General features: G+C 44.0%; 1 protein-coding gene across 2 annotated transcripts in view; it reads left to right on the top strand.

Annotated features, from left to right (window-relative positions):
- Positions 1-14,143, top strand: part of BIN2 (bridging integrator 2) — a 31,627-nt gene extending 17,484 nt beyond the window's left edge. The window contains exons 6-13 of one of the 2 annotated variants that reach the window (XM_036098874.2): positions 1,928-2,035; positions 2,349-2,434; positions 3,575-3,650; positions 4,520-4,602; positions 8,198-8,948; positions 10,847-10,927; positions 12,391-12,465; positions 13,668-14,143. In XM_036098874.2, the coding sequence (XP_035954767.1) occupies positions 1,928-2,035; positions 2,349-2,434; positions 3,575-3,650; positions 4,520-4,602; positions 8,198-8,948; positions 10,847-10,927; positions 12,391-12,465; positions 13,668-13,697 (1,290 nt within the window). In that variant the 3' untranslated portion in view covers positions 13,698-14,143. Of the gene's footprint in view, positions 1-1,927; positions 2,036-2,348; positions 2,435-3,574; positions 3,651-4,519; positions 4,603-8,194; positions 8,949-10,846; positions 10,928-12,390; positions 12,466-13,667 lie in introns of both variants that reach the window. The other variant, XM_036098873.2, reaches the window with a different exon arrangement.
- Positions 14,144-17,338: the final 3,195 nt, after the last annotated feature.

Genomic DNA, 17,338 nt, shown 5'->3' with positions numbered 1-17,338 from the left:
CCCATTTCTTGATTGGATTCTTTGTTCTTTTGGTGTTGAGTTTGATGAGTTCTTTATAGATTTTGGATACTAGCCCTTTATCTGATATGTCATTTGCAAATATCTTCTCCCATTCTGTCAGTTGTCTTTTGGTTTTGTTGACTGTTTCCTTTGCTTTGCAAAAGCTTTTTATCTTGATGAAGTCCCAATGGTTCATTTTTGCCCTTGCTTCCCTTGCCTTTGGCGATGTTTCTAGGAAGAAGTTGCTGCGGCTGAGGTCGAAGAGGTTGCTGCCTGTGTTCTCCTTTAGGATTTTGATGGACTCCTGTCTCACATTTAGGTCTTTCAACCATTTGGAGTCTATTTTTGTGTGTGGTGTAAGGAAATGGTCCAGTTTCATTCTTCTGCATGTGGCTGTCCAATTTTCCCAACACCATTTGTTGAAGAGACTGTCTTTTTTCCATTGGACATTCTTTCCTGCTTTGTCAAAGATTAGTTGACCATATAGTTGAGGGTCCATTTCTGGGCTCTCTATTCTGTTCCATTGATCTATGTGTCTGTTTTTGTGCCAGTACCATACTGTCTTGATGATGACAGCTTTGTAGTAGAGCTGGAAGTCCGGAATTGTGATGCCGCCAGCTTTGCTTTTCTTTTTCAACATTCCTCTGGCTATGCGGGGTCTTTTCTGGTTCCATACAAATTTTAGGATTATTTGTTCCATTTCTTTGAAAAAAGTGGATGGTATTTTGATGGGGAAAAAAAATTTTTTTTTAAACTAGCTGATATGTTTATTGTAGAGAAGAGGAAACTTGGAGGAGTCCTAATAATTATCTTCCAATATTGGGAGGTCAGTTAGGTGAAAGAGGGATGCATCCTGTTCTAAACAGGATTCAGAAAGCAGAGTTAGAATTCACTTACTCATTGAACTCAGATTTATGAAACACCTACTCCGTCGGGCACTGCGCTGCTTGTAGATTAATAGGGAGAAATTAGAGGGATCCTGATTTAAGTTTCTCATAGAGCTTTCAAACACTGAAATATACTGTGAAGTTGGGAGTTGAAGTTCAACTTCAAGCAGAAGTTGAACTACTTACTTTGACTATTACAGAGAAGCTCCATGTATTAAATAGGAAGTTGGACCAGATAATCACTAAGATCCTTGCAAAATCTATGATTGGATTTGTAGTTTGAATGAGATTGAGTAGACGCTCTCTCGGTGCACACAATAATTTACTATTTTATTATGCTTTAGGGTTTTCAAAACACTTTGTAGTCAGCGTTTGATCTTTAAAATAACACCATAGAGCAGGTGAGGCTGCTGAAGTTCCAGAAGAGATGTGCCTTGCCCTCCATCATAAGGCTAATAAGTGGCAGCAATGGGAGTAAGACCCTAAACTCCTGACTTTGAATTCAGCTGGATCCTCAAGGCCGTTTCTCCTGGAGGCTGAACCTGTGTTTAGTGGGTTCATAGGAAATATTAACATTTAGTGCAGGCTTCCATGTGCTCTGTAGAATTTCGCTTTACTCTATACCCCCCCCCACACACACAGCCCCCACGAGAATTCCCATTCTTTCCAAATAGTGAGGGAAATCCCATGGGCACCAAGCTGTTAGAAAGTGAAATTTGGGGGCGCCTGGGTGGCTCAGTCGTTAAGCGTCTGCCTTCGGCTCAGTCATGATCCCAGGGTCCTGGGATCGAGCCCCGCATCGGGCTCCCTGCTCAGCGGGAAGCTTGCTTCTCCCTCTCCCACTCCCCCTGCTTGTGTTCCCTCTCTCGCTGTCTCTCTGTCCAATAAATAAATAAAATCTTTAAAAAAAAAAAAAAAGAAAGAAAGTGAAATTTGGTAATAGGACCCAGTAATTGTGCCTCTCTGTTTGCTACTCTGTTACCTGCGTCCTGGCCACTGAAAAGTGAGTATCAAGGCCCTCTCTCCTGACTCTGGGTTAGGAAAGAATTGCCAAGCGGGGTCGGAAACTTGTGGACTATGACAGTGCCCGGCACCACCTGGAAGCGGTGCAGAGTGCCAAGAAGAAAGATGAGGCCAAGACTGCCAAGGTAAAAAAAAAAAAAAGCCAGGTGAAACCTTCCTGCCCTCCTTCCCCCCATAACGGTGGCAGGTGGCTGGGCCAAGCCGGGCTTAGGAAATGATAAATTCAGCATCCAGCATCCTGAAGGAAATCCTGTTTCCCCTGACCCCGATGCTCGAAGGATAGTGAGAGACGCAAGGCTGGGGAGGGCATGGGTCTGGGGAAGGAGAGGCATAGTTCCAGGTAAGCCGAGTCCCTGAAAGAATGCAGGGAATAAAGGCGGCAGCCTCCAGCGTTAGATTTGGGATTGAGGGAGACTGTCCTGTCTCTTACACCCCCAGGCAGAGGAAGAGTTCAACAAAGCCCAGAGTGTGTTTGAAGACCTGAACCAGGAACTGCTAGAGGAGCTGCCTGTTCTTTATCATAGGTAATGACTGACAGGAAAGGCCGAGACTCCTGAGCCGGTGGGGGCCCAGGTTACCTGGCAACCCAAGCATGTCACCTCATGAAAAGAGCTCTGTTCCAAGAGTGAGATGTCACCTCAGCCCTGCTACTGGCTTGCTGGGTGATATTAGGCCAACTGCCTTATCGCCCCAGACCTTGGTTTCTTCATCTGCAATGAAGAAAGAGATAGCCGGGCTTGCCCTGCTGGCTTTTCCGGTTTAAAGGCAAGATGCTTCTTGGATAGGAGAGATCTTGGCAAGTAAATTACTGCCATCATGGGAACTAGGAATGCTTCAGTGTGTATTGTTTTAAACGAGCTTGGTTCATGAACATCCAGATTGACCTAGAAGATAAACCATGGGATGATTATTTCTATCAATGATGTCTTTGCTTCACAGAAGGTAAAAGTGTTTTAGATGTATCTGGGTAGAAATTCTATTTGTATCCTATTTTCATTGTACAAGATACGCTGCAATGCAGTTGTAGTCCGTATTTTATATTGCCACTTAATATTAGTCTATGTATGATGGAGCCTTTTTAATAACTACATGTATTCTAAAACACTAATTATGTGATTCCTAATTTAAATAGCATTGAAATTTAGTACAATTTCCTTAAATGTAAACTCCCCCAATTCATTTATAGTAGAATTCCACTAATGTGCATACAGCTCCATAGCAGTCCAAGTATTGCATAATGAGAAAGAATAATTATTTATTATAATAATTATAATTGCACGGCCTTGTATTTATAACATACTTTAAAAATTCTTCAGAGTACTTTCATTCATATCACTTTAATACCTAAAGAGCCCGAATCAAGAGAGCTTCATGCAACTAGAGGTCTCTTATACTTTGGTGTCAGACTGGGCTATTAAATGTCTCCTCTGACCTTCCCACCCTTCTGAGAGTCAAGTGTGCTACTGGCCTGGCTCTGACGAATCCAGATCCCAGAACATCCTGAGTCTAGGGTGCAGGGTGCTTTTCTCTGAGGAGTCTTAGTGTTGGCTTAAGCTCCTACCTTGTATTTCAAAGGTTTCCTTCACTAACACTTACCTGTATGTGTTGTTATGGGGTTTTTTGTTATTGTTTTGGTTTTTGTTTGTTTTTTTGCCTCCTGATAGTCGTATTGGCTGTTACGTGACCATCTTCCAAAACATTTCCAACCTGAGGGATGTCTTCTACAGGGAGATGAGCAAGGTGAGAAACCTCTGGCCAATGTAGACGCCTAGGTGGGTTTCCCTAGGAAATATGAAAGTAGCCCTAATTTACATAATCACATTAAATATTGATATTGGCACCACAGGTTTTTACTTTTCTCTTGTGATGAAAAAATAGCACTTGATTGACGGTGTTGAACGGTGTCAGAGCACAAGTATACACATCAGAGGGCCCTCCCCGTCTCCATTAACAACTGAATAATGGCATCCAGACTTGAGCTTCTTGATAAATAGAGGAGGTTAGGCCTATGGAAGGAAGAGCTGAAATGGGGAACCAAGCTGTGAATCGTTATCTTTAGTTGCTAGGGAGGAAGGAGGGCAGTGCTTAAACACAGGTCTGTCTCTCAGGTAGTTGGGCATGAATAGAGAAGGCCAGTCCTATTCAGTGAGACGCAGCCACAGAACACAACCTCATGGGGCCTTTTCTAGTCCTGGGATTCCAAGACTGTGTTCTGTCACATCGTCAATTAAATTCATGCACACCTCCACATATTCCTCTCCACAGTTGCTTTAGCTAAATTATGGTTTGCCTCGTTAATATTACAATGGGTTTTTCTTCCCTGGATTACCTGAGAGAAGCTAGAACCTCAACTCAAACATCAAACATCAAGGACCCAGCCTTGAGAGAGCCGCCAGTCTGTTGGAAGAGGCAGAACTTAAGACACAGCCAGTCAAGGAAGAAGGGGCGGCAGGACAGGACCCTGGATGCTAGTGCAAAAGAGATGAGGGAATTTTATAGTGAAGGGTGGGGAGGTTTTATTCCGGGAACTGTCTGAAAGGGAGAAGAGAAGGGATATGCCCGTCTCAGGTTCCCACTGGCTAGCAACCCGTCTCTCTTGCTGGCTGTAGCTGAACCACAGTCTCTACGAGGTGATGAGCAAACTGGAGAAGCAGCATTCCAACAAAGTCTTTGTGGTGAAGGGAGTATCAAGGTGAGCAACTCCTGAGACTCCTTGCTCTTTCGCTTGTCCTGTGAACATACGCAACACTCTCATTTCCATCCCCAATCCTGGCCTTCCCTTCATGTTCACGTGCATGATACTGTTTATTTGTATTATGTCCCTATATAAATTCTTTTTCTTTGTATGAAATATTCCAGCTATCACTAAAGGTATAAAGAATAATACACTAAAAAAGAATACAGTAAGTAGCCATATAGCTGCCGTCAAATTTAAGAAATCAACTATTACAAGTATTATTGAAGTGCCCAGTGTCCCCCTCCCCACTCATCCTGCCTCACCAAACGTAGCCACTGTCTTAAATTTGGTATTTACTTTTCCCATGCTTTTCTTTTTACTTCTCTTATACACACAGAAAATACCGTTTTGCATGTTTTTAAACTCCATAAAATGGAATTATACTATATATGTACTTTTGCAACTCCTTTTGTTCTCTTTGTACTGTTTGTGAGGTTCATTTATCCTGTTGCTACATGTTGCTAGCTCTGGTCTTTCCTCTCCCTAACTGTTATGGATGCTGTTGCATAGCTAGTCTACAATTTATTTATCTATCCTCCTGCTAATAGACATTTGGGTTGTTTTCCAGTTGCTTGCTATTAAAAATAATGTTGCAATGGACACATTTTACATTGCTCCTGACTATTACCAAGAGTGTCTTTAGGGTGTATACTGGGAGTGGAGTTGCTGAGTCATAGTGTGTGCATTTGGGCCTCTTCAGCCTTACTAGGTATTGGCATTGTCAAATGGCTCTCCAAAGTGACCGTTCCAGTGTACAACCCACCAGCAGTAAATAAAAGCCCCCATTGCTCCATATTCTTGCTACATGTGACATTGTCAGACTTACTAATTTTTTCAAACTAACGGGTATGAAATGGAATTTTTTGCAATTGTAATTCATATCTCCACAATTGCTAGCTAGCTTGAACATCTTTCCATGTTATTGGCCATTAAAGTTCCTTTCTGTGACTTTCCTGTTTATCCTTGTTTTCACATTTTTCATTTAGATTGTTTACCTTTTTTAATTTTTTTTTAGATTTTATTTGTCAGAGAGAGCACAAGCAGGGGAAGCGGCAGGCAGAGGGAGAAGTAGGCTCCCCACTGAGCAGGGAGCCCAATGCGGGGCTCAATCCCAGGACCCTGGGATCATGACCTGAGCTGAAGGCAGACACTTGACTGAGCCACCCAGCATCCCTAGATTGTTTACTTTTTTAAAAAAATTGATTTATACAAGGTGTTTTTTTGTGTGTGTATTCTGGATATTAATTCTTTAATGATATGCACTGCAAATATCTTCTCAACCTGTTATGGCTTACTTTTCGTGTGTGTGTGTGTGTGTGTGTGTGTGTGTGTGTGTGTGTGTTCATACATTATGCTGATAAACATAGGCAATTCAGTGATCCTTTAGAATGTGATCACTTTCTCATTCTGAAGCCTTTGCTTAGAAGATTTAAGTTCCTTCTATGTACTAGGTTTTATGCTGAGAGTTACAGATCCAAAGACATAGGAAACATGTCCTTTGGGTGATTTACCAGAAGTTGGAAGGACAGAAGGTGTACCTAAGGAGATAAGGAATGATATAAGCTTGCCTATACTAAGTACCTAATGAAACCAGCAGGAATTCCAGAGAGGTAAGTACTTCCCATTGTATGGATGGTCAAGGAAGACTTTAAAAGGAGGTGGTGAAACTGATCTTGGGACTTGAAGGTAGAATCAGGCTCACATTTGTTATTTGTACTATTCATCTAGCAATTTGTTACAGACTATTAAAAATAATCACTAAAGGGTCAATGTCGATCTCCTAGATGAATTCCCTTTTGCTCCAAAAATTCTATTTCTCCGCATTGAAAGCCAGAGTCTTTCTAATTGTCCATTCGTCTGAAACCTACTATCACTTAAACCAAGATGTCCCAGAACCTTGTAGGGAAATCTGTTTTTTTCTTGCTATGTCCTGGGCCTTCTATACCTGCTGACCCCGAGAATGCTAGTGCTAGAAAGAACCTATGTCACTCAGCTTATCTCACGTCAGAAACTCCCACAAGGCAGGAACTAAGTTTCTCTCTTTATCTTCCTATCCCCGTCTCCCATCCTTGTGCCCACATAACTGGTACCTGTCGAGTAAATACTTGTGGGTTGCTTAATCAGTTTGTGGACAGTACACAGGTGGCACTTGAGGAGGCGAGTAGGAGTCAAGCCGATGTCGGCTGTAGAAGCACCCAGCAGGGTATCCAGCCTCCTTGGTGAACGGTATAGTCGATTTCACTGTTCGTGGTAACTGTGTTCTATAAAGTCACAGTGAGCACTGGATTAGTGAACACTGAACCATTGCTGCTAAGGGAAACACAGAGTTAGGTTCCTGTGAGCCCCTGCTCCCAACGTTTTCATCATAACCTTGTCTCGTGTGTGTTTCTGTTTAAAGACACCTTATTTAATACAGATTGCTGGGGCGCCTGGGTGGCTCAGTCGGTTAAGCGTCCGACTGCTGATTTCAGCTCAGGTCGTGACCTCAGGTTTGTGGGATGGAGCCCCGCATCAGGTTCTGCAATCAGCATGGAGTCTGTTTGAGATCCTCCCTCTGCCTCTGCTTCTCCCCCTGCTTGTGCTCGCTCTCTAAATAAATAAATAAACAAATAAATAAATAATACGTATTGTTGATTCCTTCATATTGAACTCCCAGCCAACAGCACCATAACTCATGCCGGAGTGACGTTTCTCTAACATGTTTTTTTCTCTGTAAGGCACATCACACTCTTCTGGCCCTAAGCACTTTAGTGCTATACTTGGAGGCCATTTTAAACAGCAAAATCACCAACAAAAAGCACAACAATGTGAAAAACATGGCCAAAAGGACACATTTGCAGTATAAGAGCTGAAACAAGGCAGAGGATTGCCTTCTTAGACCTCAGCTGGGAAAGTGCTTGTTTAGGCACTCATTTTTCAAAGCTTGCACATGTCTGTGGCTGGCTGCGAAAGCAAAATGAGTATTAATTTTGGAGTTGTAGATAAATTTTAGGGAGTAGGTAAATTTGCAAATATAGAATCCTCAAGGATCAACTGTATATCACCCATGGAATCTTTTCCACAGAGAAAATATTTTGTCAGCGTTTTGCTGTGTTTCTTTCTAGTCTTGTTTTCTTTATATGTTTTTACATAATTGAGATCGTGATATGGATAAAATTTTGTAGCCTCGGGGTGCCTGGGTGGCTAAGTCGTTAAGCGTCTGCCTTCGGCTCAGGTCATGATCCCCGGGTCCTGGGATCAAGCCCTGCATTGGGCTCCCTGCTCTGAGGGAAGCCTGCTTCTCCCTCTGCCACTCCCCCTGCTTGTGTTCCCTCTCTCACTGTGTCTCTCTGTCAAATAAATAAATAAAATCTTAAAAAAAAAAATTTTTTTTTGTAGCCTCTTTTTCACCTTAGGAAGCATTATTGCAAAGTATACAGACTTTCTCATATTTTACATTGCTTTGTTCTGTTTTATTGTTATGTGCGTGCATCATTATTTATTTGGGGGTGTTTGGGTTGCTTCCAGTTTTTAGCTCTTCTGAATCTGAATGCTCTTTCTTTTTCAGCAGCAGCAGACGCTCTTTGGTCATCTCTTCCCCAGTTTGCACATCTGCAGTCTCTAGCCCCCTGACCTCACCTACCAGTCCCTCTGCGCTTTCTTTGAAGAATGACGGGGACTCCACCTCAGCAAGTGAAGAAGAGCTGGCATCTGACCTGGCCCAGGGAGAAAAGGATTCCAAGATTAAAGAGCCCTTAAAAGACAAGGAAAGAGAGGAGGAAGAGTCTGAAGCAAGCTCCTCTGAAGAGGAAGAGCCTCTCCCAGCTTGCAATGGCCCCGCCCAGGCCCAGCCCTCTCCCACTTTTGAGGGCAGCAGGTCCCAGGAGGAAGTTCTCCCTTGCTCGCCATCTCCATCGCCAGGCAGTGCTCTTATCCCTTCAGAGCAGCCCTCTTCTCTCCCAGAAGTAGTCCTCCGAACCCGCACCTCAAGTGAAGGATCTGAACAACCAAAGAAGAGAGCCTCTATCCAGAGGACCTCAGCACCTCCGAATAGGCCTCCTCCACCCAGAGCCACTCCCAGCCCCAGGCACTCCTCGGGGAACATACCCTCCAGCCCTCCAGCCTCTGAGCAGGGTTCACCTACCAGTCCCAGGGCCTTCTTGGAGGCTGGGACTCCAAGTCCTAGGGCCTCCTTAGAGGTTTCGCCTGACCCACAGCCACCAGAGAAGCCAGTAAGAACTTCTGAGGCCAGAGGAAAGGAAAACATCAACAATCTGAACCCAGAAGAACTTTGTACTTCCCCGACCTTGATGATGTCTGAGGTGAGATTGGATCTGGTTGAGTCTTTTTTTTTTTTTTTTTAAGATTTTATTTATTTATTTGAGAGAGAAAGAGAGCATGAGAGGGGGAGGGTCAGAGGAAGAAGCAGACTACCCACTGAGTGGGGAGCTTGATGTGGGGCTCAGTCCTGGGACTCCGGGGTCATAACCTGAGCCCAAGGTAGATGCTTAACCGACTGAGCCATCCAGGTGCCCCCAGGTTGAGTCTTTATTCCCTTTTAAAACCTCCATGTAGATCATCTTTACTATAGTCAGCTTGCCCCAGTTGATAAGCTCTTATGTCATTAGATTACAGTTTTAAGGATATTCTTGGACACCTTTTTTGGTTCTGGGGATTGTTTCACATATTCATAGCAACTAATTCAGTGACCTGTACTCTTAGGGTAGTTGACTTCTGCAAAGGACTATCTCTAATATTATTATTATTATGAGCAGATTCTTGCTAATTTCTTTCTTTTGCTCCAAGTTCTGGGAGTTCCCAGTATAAAGAATCTACAACTGATATCCTGAGCTTTACCTTCTTTAGTGGGGGATGGGGAGGAGGGTCTCATTTCAGTTTGTCATACTTACGGCTATGGTAAGCAAAAGGGCATCTGCAAATTTCCAAGGTCTATCTTCTTTGATGAGAGAGGCATAGAAGAAGGAACTCACAGGAGAAAGTAAAGCAAAAGAGATAGTCTTTTGAAAGGTGAGGATATGGATGAGAAAAGGATTGTGTTAAAATAGAGACCGAGATCCCATGGAGAGCAACCAGTTCCCTAAAGGATCTGGAAATCAAGTCGTATTCTATTCAAATTACACGGAAAGGCTTATGGTATATAGGAGAGAGGTTTGACTTGTCCTATGAGATCCCTGAGGGCAGAACTATGTGTAAAGACTTTTTTTTTTTTCAAGTACATTTTGGATCAATATAAGAGGAACTTTCAGCAATTAGCTCTGTTAAAAAAAATAATATGGAAACACAATTTGAAATACAGGGGAAAGGGGGCACAGGGACTTCCCAAAACAAAAATAAGGTAGGCCACCTTGAGAAATGGCCCTCCTTCCTTGCTGTTAAAAGCTAAGGATATATTATCACCTGTCAGGTGCATTGTAGAGAAGATTATGGTGAGACATCTAACTAGATGGCACCAAGATTCATTCATTCATTCATTCATTCATTCCCTAGTTATTTACTGTGCCCCTGCTATGTGCTGGGCACTTTTCTAGGAGGTGGGATATTACAGTGAACAAAACACAAAACTCTCTGCCTTCCTGCATCTTACATTCTAGTGGGTGGGGGGGTGGGAGGAATAAGGGAGATAGGCAAGAAACAGTAAGTAAAATGACAATTTAGCGATGATAAGAGATAGAAAAATTAAGTAGGGAAAGGTACAGGGAGTGAAGGATAAACTGCAGGGGGTTTTTTGTTTTTGTTTTCATTTTTTTAAAACGTTTTATTTATTTATTTGACAGAGAGCACAAGCAGGGGGAGTGGCAGATAGAGGGAGAGGGAGAAGCAGGCTCCCCACCGAGCAAGGAGCCCAATGCGGGACTTGATCCCAGGACCCTGGGATCATGACCCGAGCCAAAGGCAGTCACTTAACCAACTGAGCCACCCAGGCACCCGCTAAATTGCAGTTTTAAACAGAGTGGTCAGAGGAGACATTTGGGCAGTGAAGGAGGCCATGCAGATATCCGGGAGTCTGAGACTTCTGGTGCCCCTCCTTTCACACCACCCAATTCACACCACTGAAGGCTGACCAGGCTACATTGAGAGCCTCCTGTTCTCTGGACATGGGTCCCGTGGGTACCAGCTAGCATGGACAAAGGGTCCAGGGGTGGCATCCAGGGTGTGAAGGTGTGGAACTCTCTCCTCTGTTGTCCACTTTGATCCACAGGTTTTTTCAGAGTCTGACCCGGCAAAGAAGATGGAGGACAAGGAAGAGAACAATAAGCTCACCTCTGCTGACTCCCCTGAGGTACTGACGTCTAAGTCGTCAACATGATTATGCTCTCCGTCTTGATCTACATAAGGTGCAGAAGGTCCTAACGGAGCAAGATATGAAACTTTTTCCCTTTGTTGGCTTCTAGCCTGAGGAAGCTCTACTGATGGGGAGAAATGTGCAGGGCGTGTAGACAGTGAATAAGCACAGGGTAAATGTGGGATTTTGAGTAGGTAAAGTGTAGCCACTTTTCACTTCCCTGCACTAAAAAGAGCAATTCAACAGCATGGAAAATTGAAAATTAATTTATATTTGACTTCATAATATATTATATGATTTTAGTATGGGGTCATCAAAAGAGTGAATAAAACAGGTTTGCCTCTTGGCCATCATCTTATTGTAGGGGAGATGGTAGGGGCCAAGATACTGTCTGTTTTTGAGAAACAGTTTAGTAACACTGTCCTCCTTGGGAAAGAGATACAGGGTACAACCTCCTTCCCCCTGAAGCCACCTCCTTATATATATATTGGAGATTTATAGTGTTTCCTTACTCCCAGCCTCTCCTCTGGGATTGCTTGGTCATCAGTTAAGGAGACATATTTTTCCTTCCGAATTAAGCAGCTAGAGCATCTCAGATCCTAGCCTATCAGAGTCATCAATCTCCTGAGGCCTATGTCCTGCGAGATCTGTTCACTTCCCTTACAGATGCGCCATAAGTCATACTTTCCCTCAAGCAGAATTATGGACATATCACATATAAAAATGGGTAAATAAAAAAACTGTGAGCAAATCTATTCTTGCTCAGCATTTGAATCACCTGAGAGAGAATGAAGGTTCTCTGAAAGAAAGTAACTTTCTGGGAGGTGGTATTACCTTTGGGGCAGTTCATAGCCTGGAATTCGAGGAGGAAATAGGAAGGAAAATTCCTTAAAGGAGAAAGCACCTCAGAGTACCAAGGTCTTTTTCCCCTGGCTTAGCAGTTCCTAGGCAGGGCTTTCCAAACCTTGGGTACCCATCTAAGAACCCAGAACTTTTCCCAAAGAAACCGTCATACCACTTGCCTTTCCTAACCACCATAGCTTAGGATCATCCTCAGTGTGAGAGCCACGGTGCATTCCCGAGGAGGGTTAGTCTAAAAGTGGTAGGTAGTGGTTTTAAGGCCTATATTTATAGTCTCACAGACTCCCACATAGATTTATATACAGATGCATGTCACACAGATCACACGGTGTCTGATCATGGAAACAATGGGAGTCCAAAGACCTGGTTTCCTGTCCCAGCAGGTCATTTGACCCTTTGAATCTCGGTCTCTTGATCTGTGACAGAGAATGACAGTAAAGCCTTCCCTGATGCTCTCAGGCCATAGTAAAACAACATTGTATGTCTGCCCTTTGTATTGTCTATGAACCTTGTAAAGTGTAAGGCACAGAAGACCCTTCTAAGCTGAGAGACTCGGGAGGTTGAGCCACTTCTCATTGGCAGAACTCTTCTCTTTGCAGAGCCAAGATCTTCAGCTTCACGTCTCTGCAGTTCCAGAAGAGAGCAATGTCATGGCAACCGTGCCTCAAGAAGAGGTAAGGAGGCCAGATAACGCAGAGAATGGGGTGAGTGGTAAGACTCACATTGGGGGTGGACAGAAGTTTGGCTACAGTCTGGAACCTCACCATGGGCTACCAGGGGAACCCGGCAGTGAACAACATCCTCAGGGCAAAGTCAAGCAGGCGGGAGCCAGAGGAACCAAGAGTGACCTGGGACTTTCTGGTTTCTGTGCCCATTTCCCAGCACTTGGCCTTGAATCTCTTACCTCTCACCATAGCCTTATCTCCTAAATTTCTTTTTTTTTTAAGATTTTATGTATTTATTTGACAGAGAGCACAAGCAGGGGGAGTGGCAGGCAGAGGGAGAAGGAAAAGCAGTCTCCCTGCCGAGCAGGGAGCCCAACGTGGGGCTTGATCCCAGGACCCTGGGACCCCCTAAATATTCTTTTTTTTTTTTTTTTTTTTTTAAAGATTTTATTTATTTATTTGACAGAGAGAGAGACAGCAAGAGCAGGAACACAAGCAGGGGGAGCGGGAGAGGGAGAAGCAGGCTTCCCGCCGAGCAGGGAGCCCGATGTGGGACTCGATCCCAGGACCCTGGGATCATGACCTGAGCTGAAGGCAGACGCTTAACGACTGAGCCACCCAGGCGCCCCCCCCTAAATATTCTTATCTGAACTTATTTCAAAAAGGAGTTAAGTGGGGCACCTGGGTGGCTCAGTCAGTTAAGTGTCTGACTCTTGATTTTGGCTCAGGTCATGATCTCAGGTTCATGAGATCAAGCCCCACATGGGGCTTCTCACTGGGCATGGAACCTGCTTAAGATTCTCTCTGTCTCCCTCTCCCCCTGTGCCTCCCCTCCCCCACTTCTGCACACACACACACTCTCTCTCTTAAAAAAAAAAAGTTAAAATATATAAAAGGCACACTAAAAGGTAAATACACACACACACACACACACACACACACAAAATATACTCAGAAGTAAATTAGTAACAGTGACCTAAAATGGAGCCATGAGTTAGGCAAGTACAAAAACACATTCTATAAAATAAAACTATGGAGGATGGACCACAAAGTTGGTTCCACACTTCCTAACATCCAAGAAGAAGAGGCAAACCTGGTCAATTCACCCAGTTCATGATGCCCATTCCTTAAGAGAGAAACAAGTCCCGTCCCCCCCCCATGGTTGGTGGGAGGGCAGATCAGCATCTAACCCAATCCTGTTTACTTTCCAGGTATCTACAGCTCAAACTGACTGCCTGTGAAGGGGAACTGTCGAGACCTCCACACACACCTCCCCAGACAAGCTCCTCAGCTAGAGGGTATATAGGTCAGAGGGACTTAAGATCTAGCATTCATTTTTAGGTTCTCCAACCGTATGAATGCTGGTGATCTCTAGATCTAGCATTAATGGAGGCTGAGGAGCAGACTTAGGGGAGGGAGGGCGGCAGGCTTAGGAGAAGAAACTATTAGATCCCGGGAATATTTAATTCAGGCTTTAGCATTGTTAGAATAAAAATTATATATTATATATTAAGTAAAGTGGGCCTAAAATGACTATAAAAAGCATAAGCATCTGTAGACAGAGACACGTCCACATAGAGGCACATTACCACACATACTCAGAGAACAGTGAACCACTCATTTTGCAAGACTTAGAGCCAAAAGAACAGATTTTCAGGTTGTTAAATAAAGTATTACTCTGACTGTGTTATGGATTGTTTTTTTGACACAAGGAGTTCCAGCCCAGCACCGTGTTCTCCACTTAGGTAAGGTTATTGATTCTACCCCACGTTCAGAAAGCTTTAGTCACATCCTTGACCCCCAGCCCCAGTCAGAATGACGCCAGGGGCCCCAGGCTCCTTTCCTCAATCCAGATGCTCTACGGCATGCCCCTCACCCCCACTTTCAGCTAACAAGCAAATACCCTGGGAAAGGGGTTACATTTTAGAGCTGTAGCTAGTGTTTAGTCTGCCACTTGGTGTAACTGAGTATCTGAGCAGGATGGAAGGAGAAATGGAACTCTCAAGTGAAGGGAAAGGATACAAAATAGAGTAATAGAACGGAGATGGCGAATTTAGAATCCAGAATCCTGGATTCAAGTCCTATCATTTACTTCAGTGAAAACATTAAAAACTCACTTTGAAGTCCTGCCACCCTAATAAACACACACAGGCAGATGCTCCTCCATTTTTGCTTCTGTTTCTGGGGTTGTGGACGATGTCGCAATTCATGCAGTCATTCAGCAAGCATTTATTAGCACCTGCTCTGCACCAAGCACCATACTAGGTACTAGAGAAATAATGATGAGGAAAAAAAGTGAGAACTTTATGGAGACAGACTATTGAGCAGGGAGCAGAATGGGCAGGATTTAGGAATGTGTTAGGAGACATGACCGAAGTTAGAAGGAATTACTCTGGGTTAGGCTTGAGAGACTAGGCTTTGGTGGTGCCATTCTCTGAAATGGTGATGACAGGAGGACAGGCATCACTGCGTGTGGGTTCTCTGCTCGCAAACAACAAACTGCCTCGATTAAGCAATAAAGAATATGTTGTGAGGACATTAGGCAGCTCATAGAACTGAAAGAACAGGAAAGGACAAGAACCACCCCAGGTTGTCTGTCGCAGGAATGTGTTGGACGGCCCTGTAAGCAAGACTCTGCTTCCATCACCTTCTGCCTCTGTCCTTTCCAGGTCCAGATCCCCTGGAGAAAGAATGAGACTGGCCCAGTTTATGGAGAGGTATGGTAGTGTCTACAGTGACAGACCAGTGGTGGTGGGAGGAGGTGCACAAGGAAACTTTTAGAGAGATGGAAATATAATGCTGTGGCGATTGTTTAATGAGTACATACATGTGTCAAAACTGATCACATTATACACTTCCTGTGTAGTTTATTGGGTGTCCCGTACAAACACTGGAAACAAGGAGCTTGAGAACTTACAGGACTTTCCAGTAGATGTGTCCATTAGGGAGCTGGAAATAAATGTATGTATTTAGGAGTCATTCTTCTAAGATCTAATCCTGCTACTTTTACTTAAAAGCTTTCAAAAGATTTCTGCTGAAATGGAGAAGAGGTTGCATGCCCCCCTATGAAAGCCCTACTGCCTATATTTTAATATGTTTCCCATAAGGCATCCCATTCCCTTGGCACTCAGAGTCACGACTAGGAGTGATAGTCCAGGGGTATCGGCAGGGTGGGGGAAATGTCCAAGGCCTTCCGTGACCTGCTTGGAATCGCCTCTCCCACATTCATCCAGCAAAATCCAATTCAAGCCTTTTCTTTGCAAGGCTTCCCCTCCTAGGAAAGGATTGTGCCAGCGAGGACTCTAGGGACTTACAGTCTGATGTGGGGAGACACGCACCCAAGGTAACTGCTATGGCAGAGGCACGACAAAAGTGGAGACCTTTACTAAATTGTGAGATTGCCACTTCATGTGCATATGGCCCTAAAGGAGGTTCCAGCAAGGCAGGGGAAGGGGCCGGTATGCTGGACCTAATTAATAATTTTGCTTATTTAGGATAGATAGTCTTGGCTAGGAACCAAGTTGTTTACCCTGATTTACAAAATGGTAAAGTTGGGGCTCCTTGGTGGCACAGTTAAGCATCTGCCTTCGGCTCGGATCATGATCCCAAGGTCCTTGGGATCCGGCCCCACATCACATCTGCATCCCGCTCCCTGCTCAGTGGGGAATCTGCTTCTCCCTCTGCTCCTCCTGCTTGTGTTCTCTCTTAAGTAAATAAATAAAATCTTTTTAAAATAATGGTAAAGTTGTCCAGGGGAAAGGCTAGGATTTAGAAGACTGCCATCCTGGCAGCAGCACAAGAAGGGGCTAGAAGCCAGTAAATTGGGCAGAGATGAGTATCTCATTCCCTGCCCTGAGGCCCCTGCGGTCTGTTGACAAAAGGAAGGCTGCTCCAGTTTCTGAAGTTTAGCATTCAATCCTTGGAGAACACTGCTACATCACCACCAGTGAGGCTCCATTCATCATCTATCTGGATGCATCTCTATACAAAATTAATTGCAAGAACATCACCCAATCCCTGCCTTCCAGCAATTTGAAGGACAATATTGACAGGCTAGGTGAGGTATCTAGAGAACACTGGAAACATGACACAGCCAGGATATACAAGATATACCAAAGAACAGCATACACACACTGCTTACAGTATTGCTATTTTATGCTAAATTAGGTGCTGAGCATATGCGTATTGGATCTTATTTTTCTGCATATTTACACTTTTTAAATGAATGGTATGTGCCTACAGGGATAAAATCATGTACCAGCAAATCTTTTAAGGTTACATTTTAAAGAGAAAAAAGTTACTGGTGAGTGATTAACCATGAAATTGTGAAAGTAACATGACATTTCAGTAGAGTCAGTTGGCTGGATGGCCTCTAAGAGTCTGCAGTGGGGGGCGCCTGGTGGCTCAGTTGTTAAGCATCTGCTTTTGGCTCAGGTCATGATCCCAGGGTCCTGGGATTGAGCCCCACATCGGGCTCCCTGCTCAGCGGGTAGCCTGTCTCTCCTTCTCCCACGCCCCCTGCTTGGGTTCCCTCTCTCGCTGTGTCCCTCTCTGTCAAATAAATAAAATCTTTAAAAAAAAAAAGTCTGCTGTGGGTGGGGACAATCGTAAGTACCTAATGGAATATGCTATGGGGGAGATTAACCAGATAACAAAAAAATCTTAACCTTTCCTGGAATTCATGATCAGCTTGTCAGTAAATGCAAGCAATTGTCCACCTTCAGAATTTAACCCTTAGGATTTGAATTTCCTTTTCTGTTGGATATTCTTTTATCTGCGAACTAGCCAGGCTGACATTTTTCTTAACTTACATACATCTTGCCTACATGTTACTTTCTCTGCCTTTCTTGGTTGGATTGGTAGTTTTCCCACATAGGGGCTT

Source organism: Halichoerus grypus, chromosome 6 (assembly GCF_964656455.1).
Source record: "Halichoerus grypus chromosome 6, mHalGry1.hap1.1, whole genome shotgun sequence".
Lineage (NCBI taxonomy): Eukaryota > Metazoa > Chordata > Mammalia > Carnivora > Phocidae > Halichoerus > Halichoerus grypus.
The sequence above is the reverse complement of the archived record's forward strand: the minus strand, read 5'-3'. Positions and strand labels throughout refer to the sequence as shown.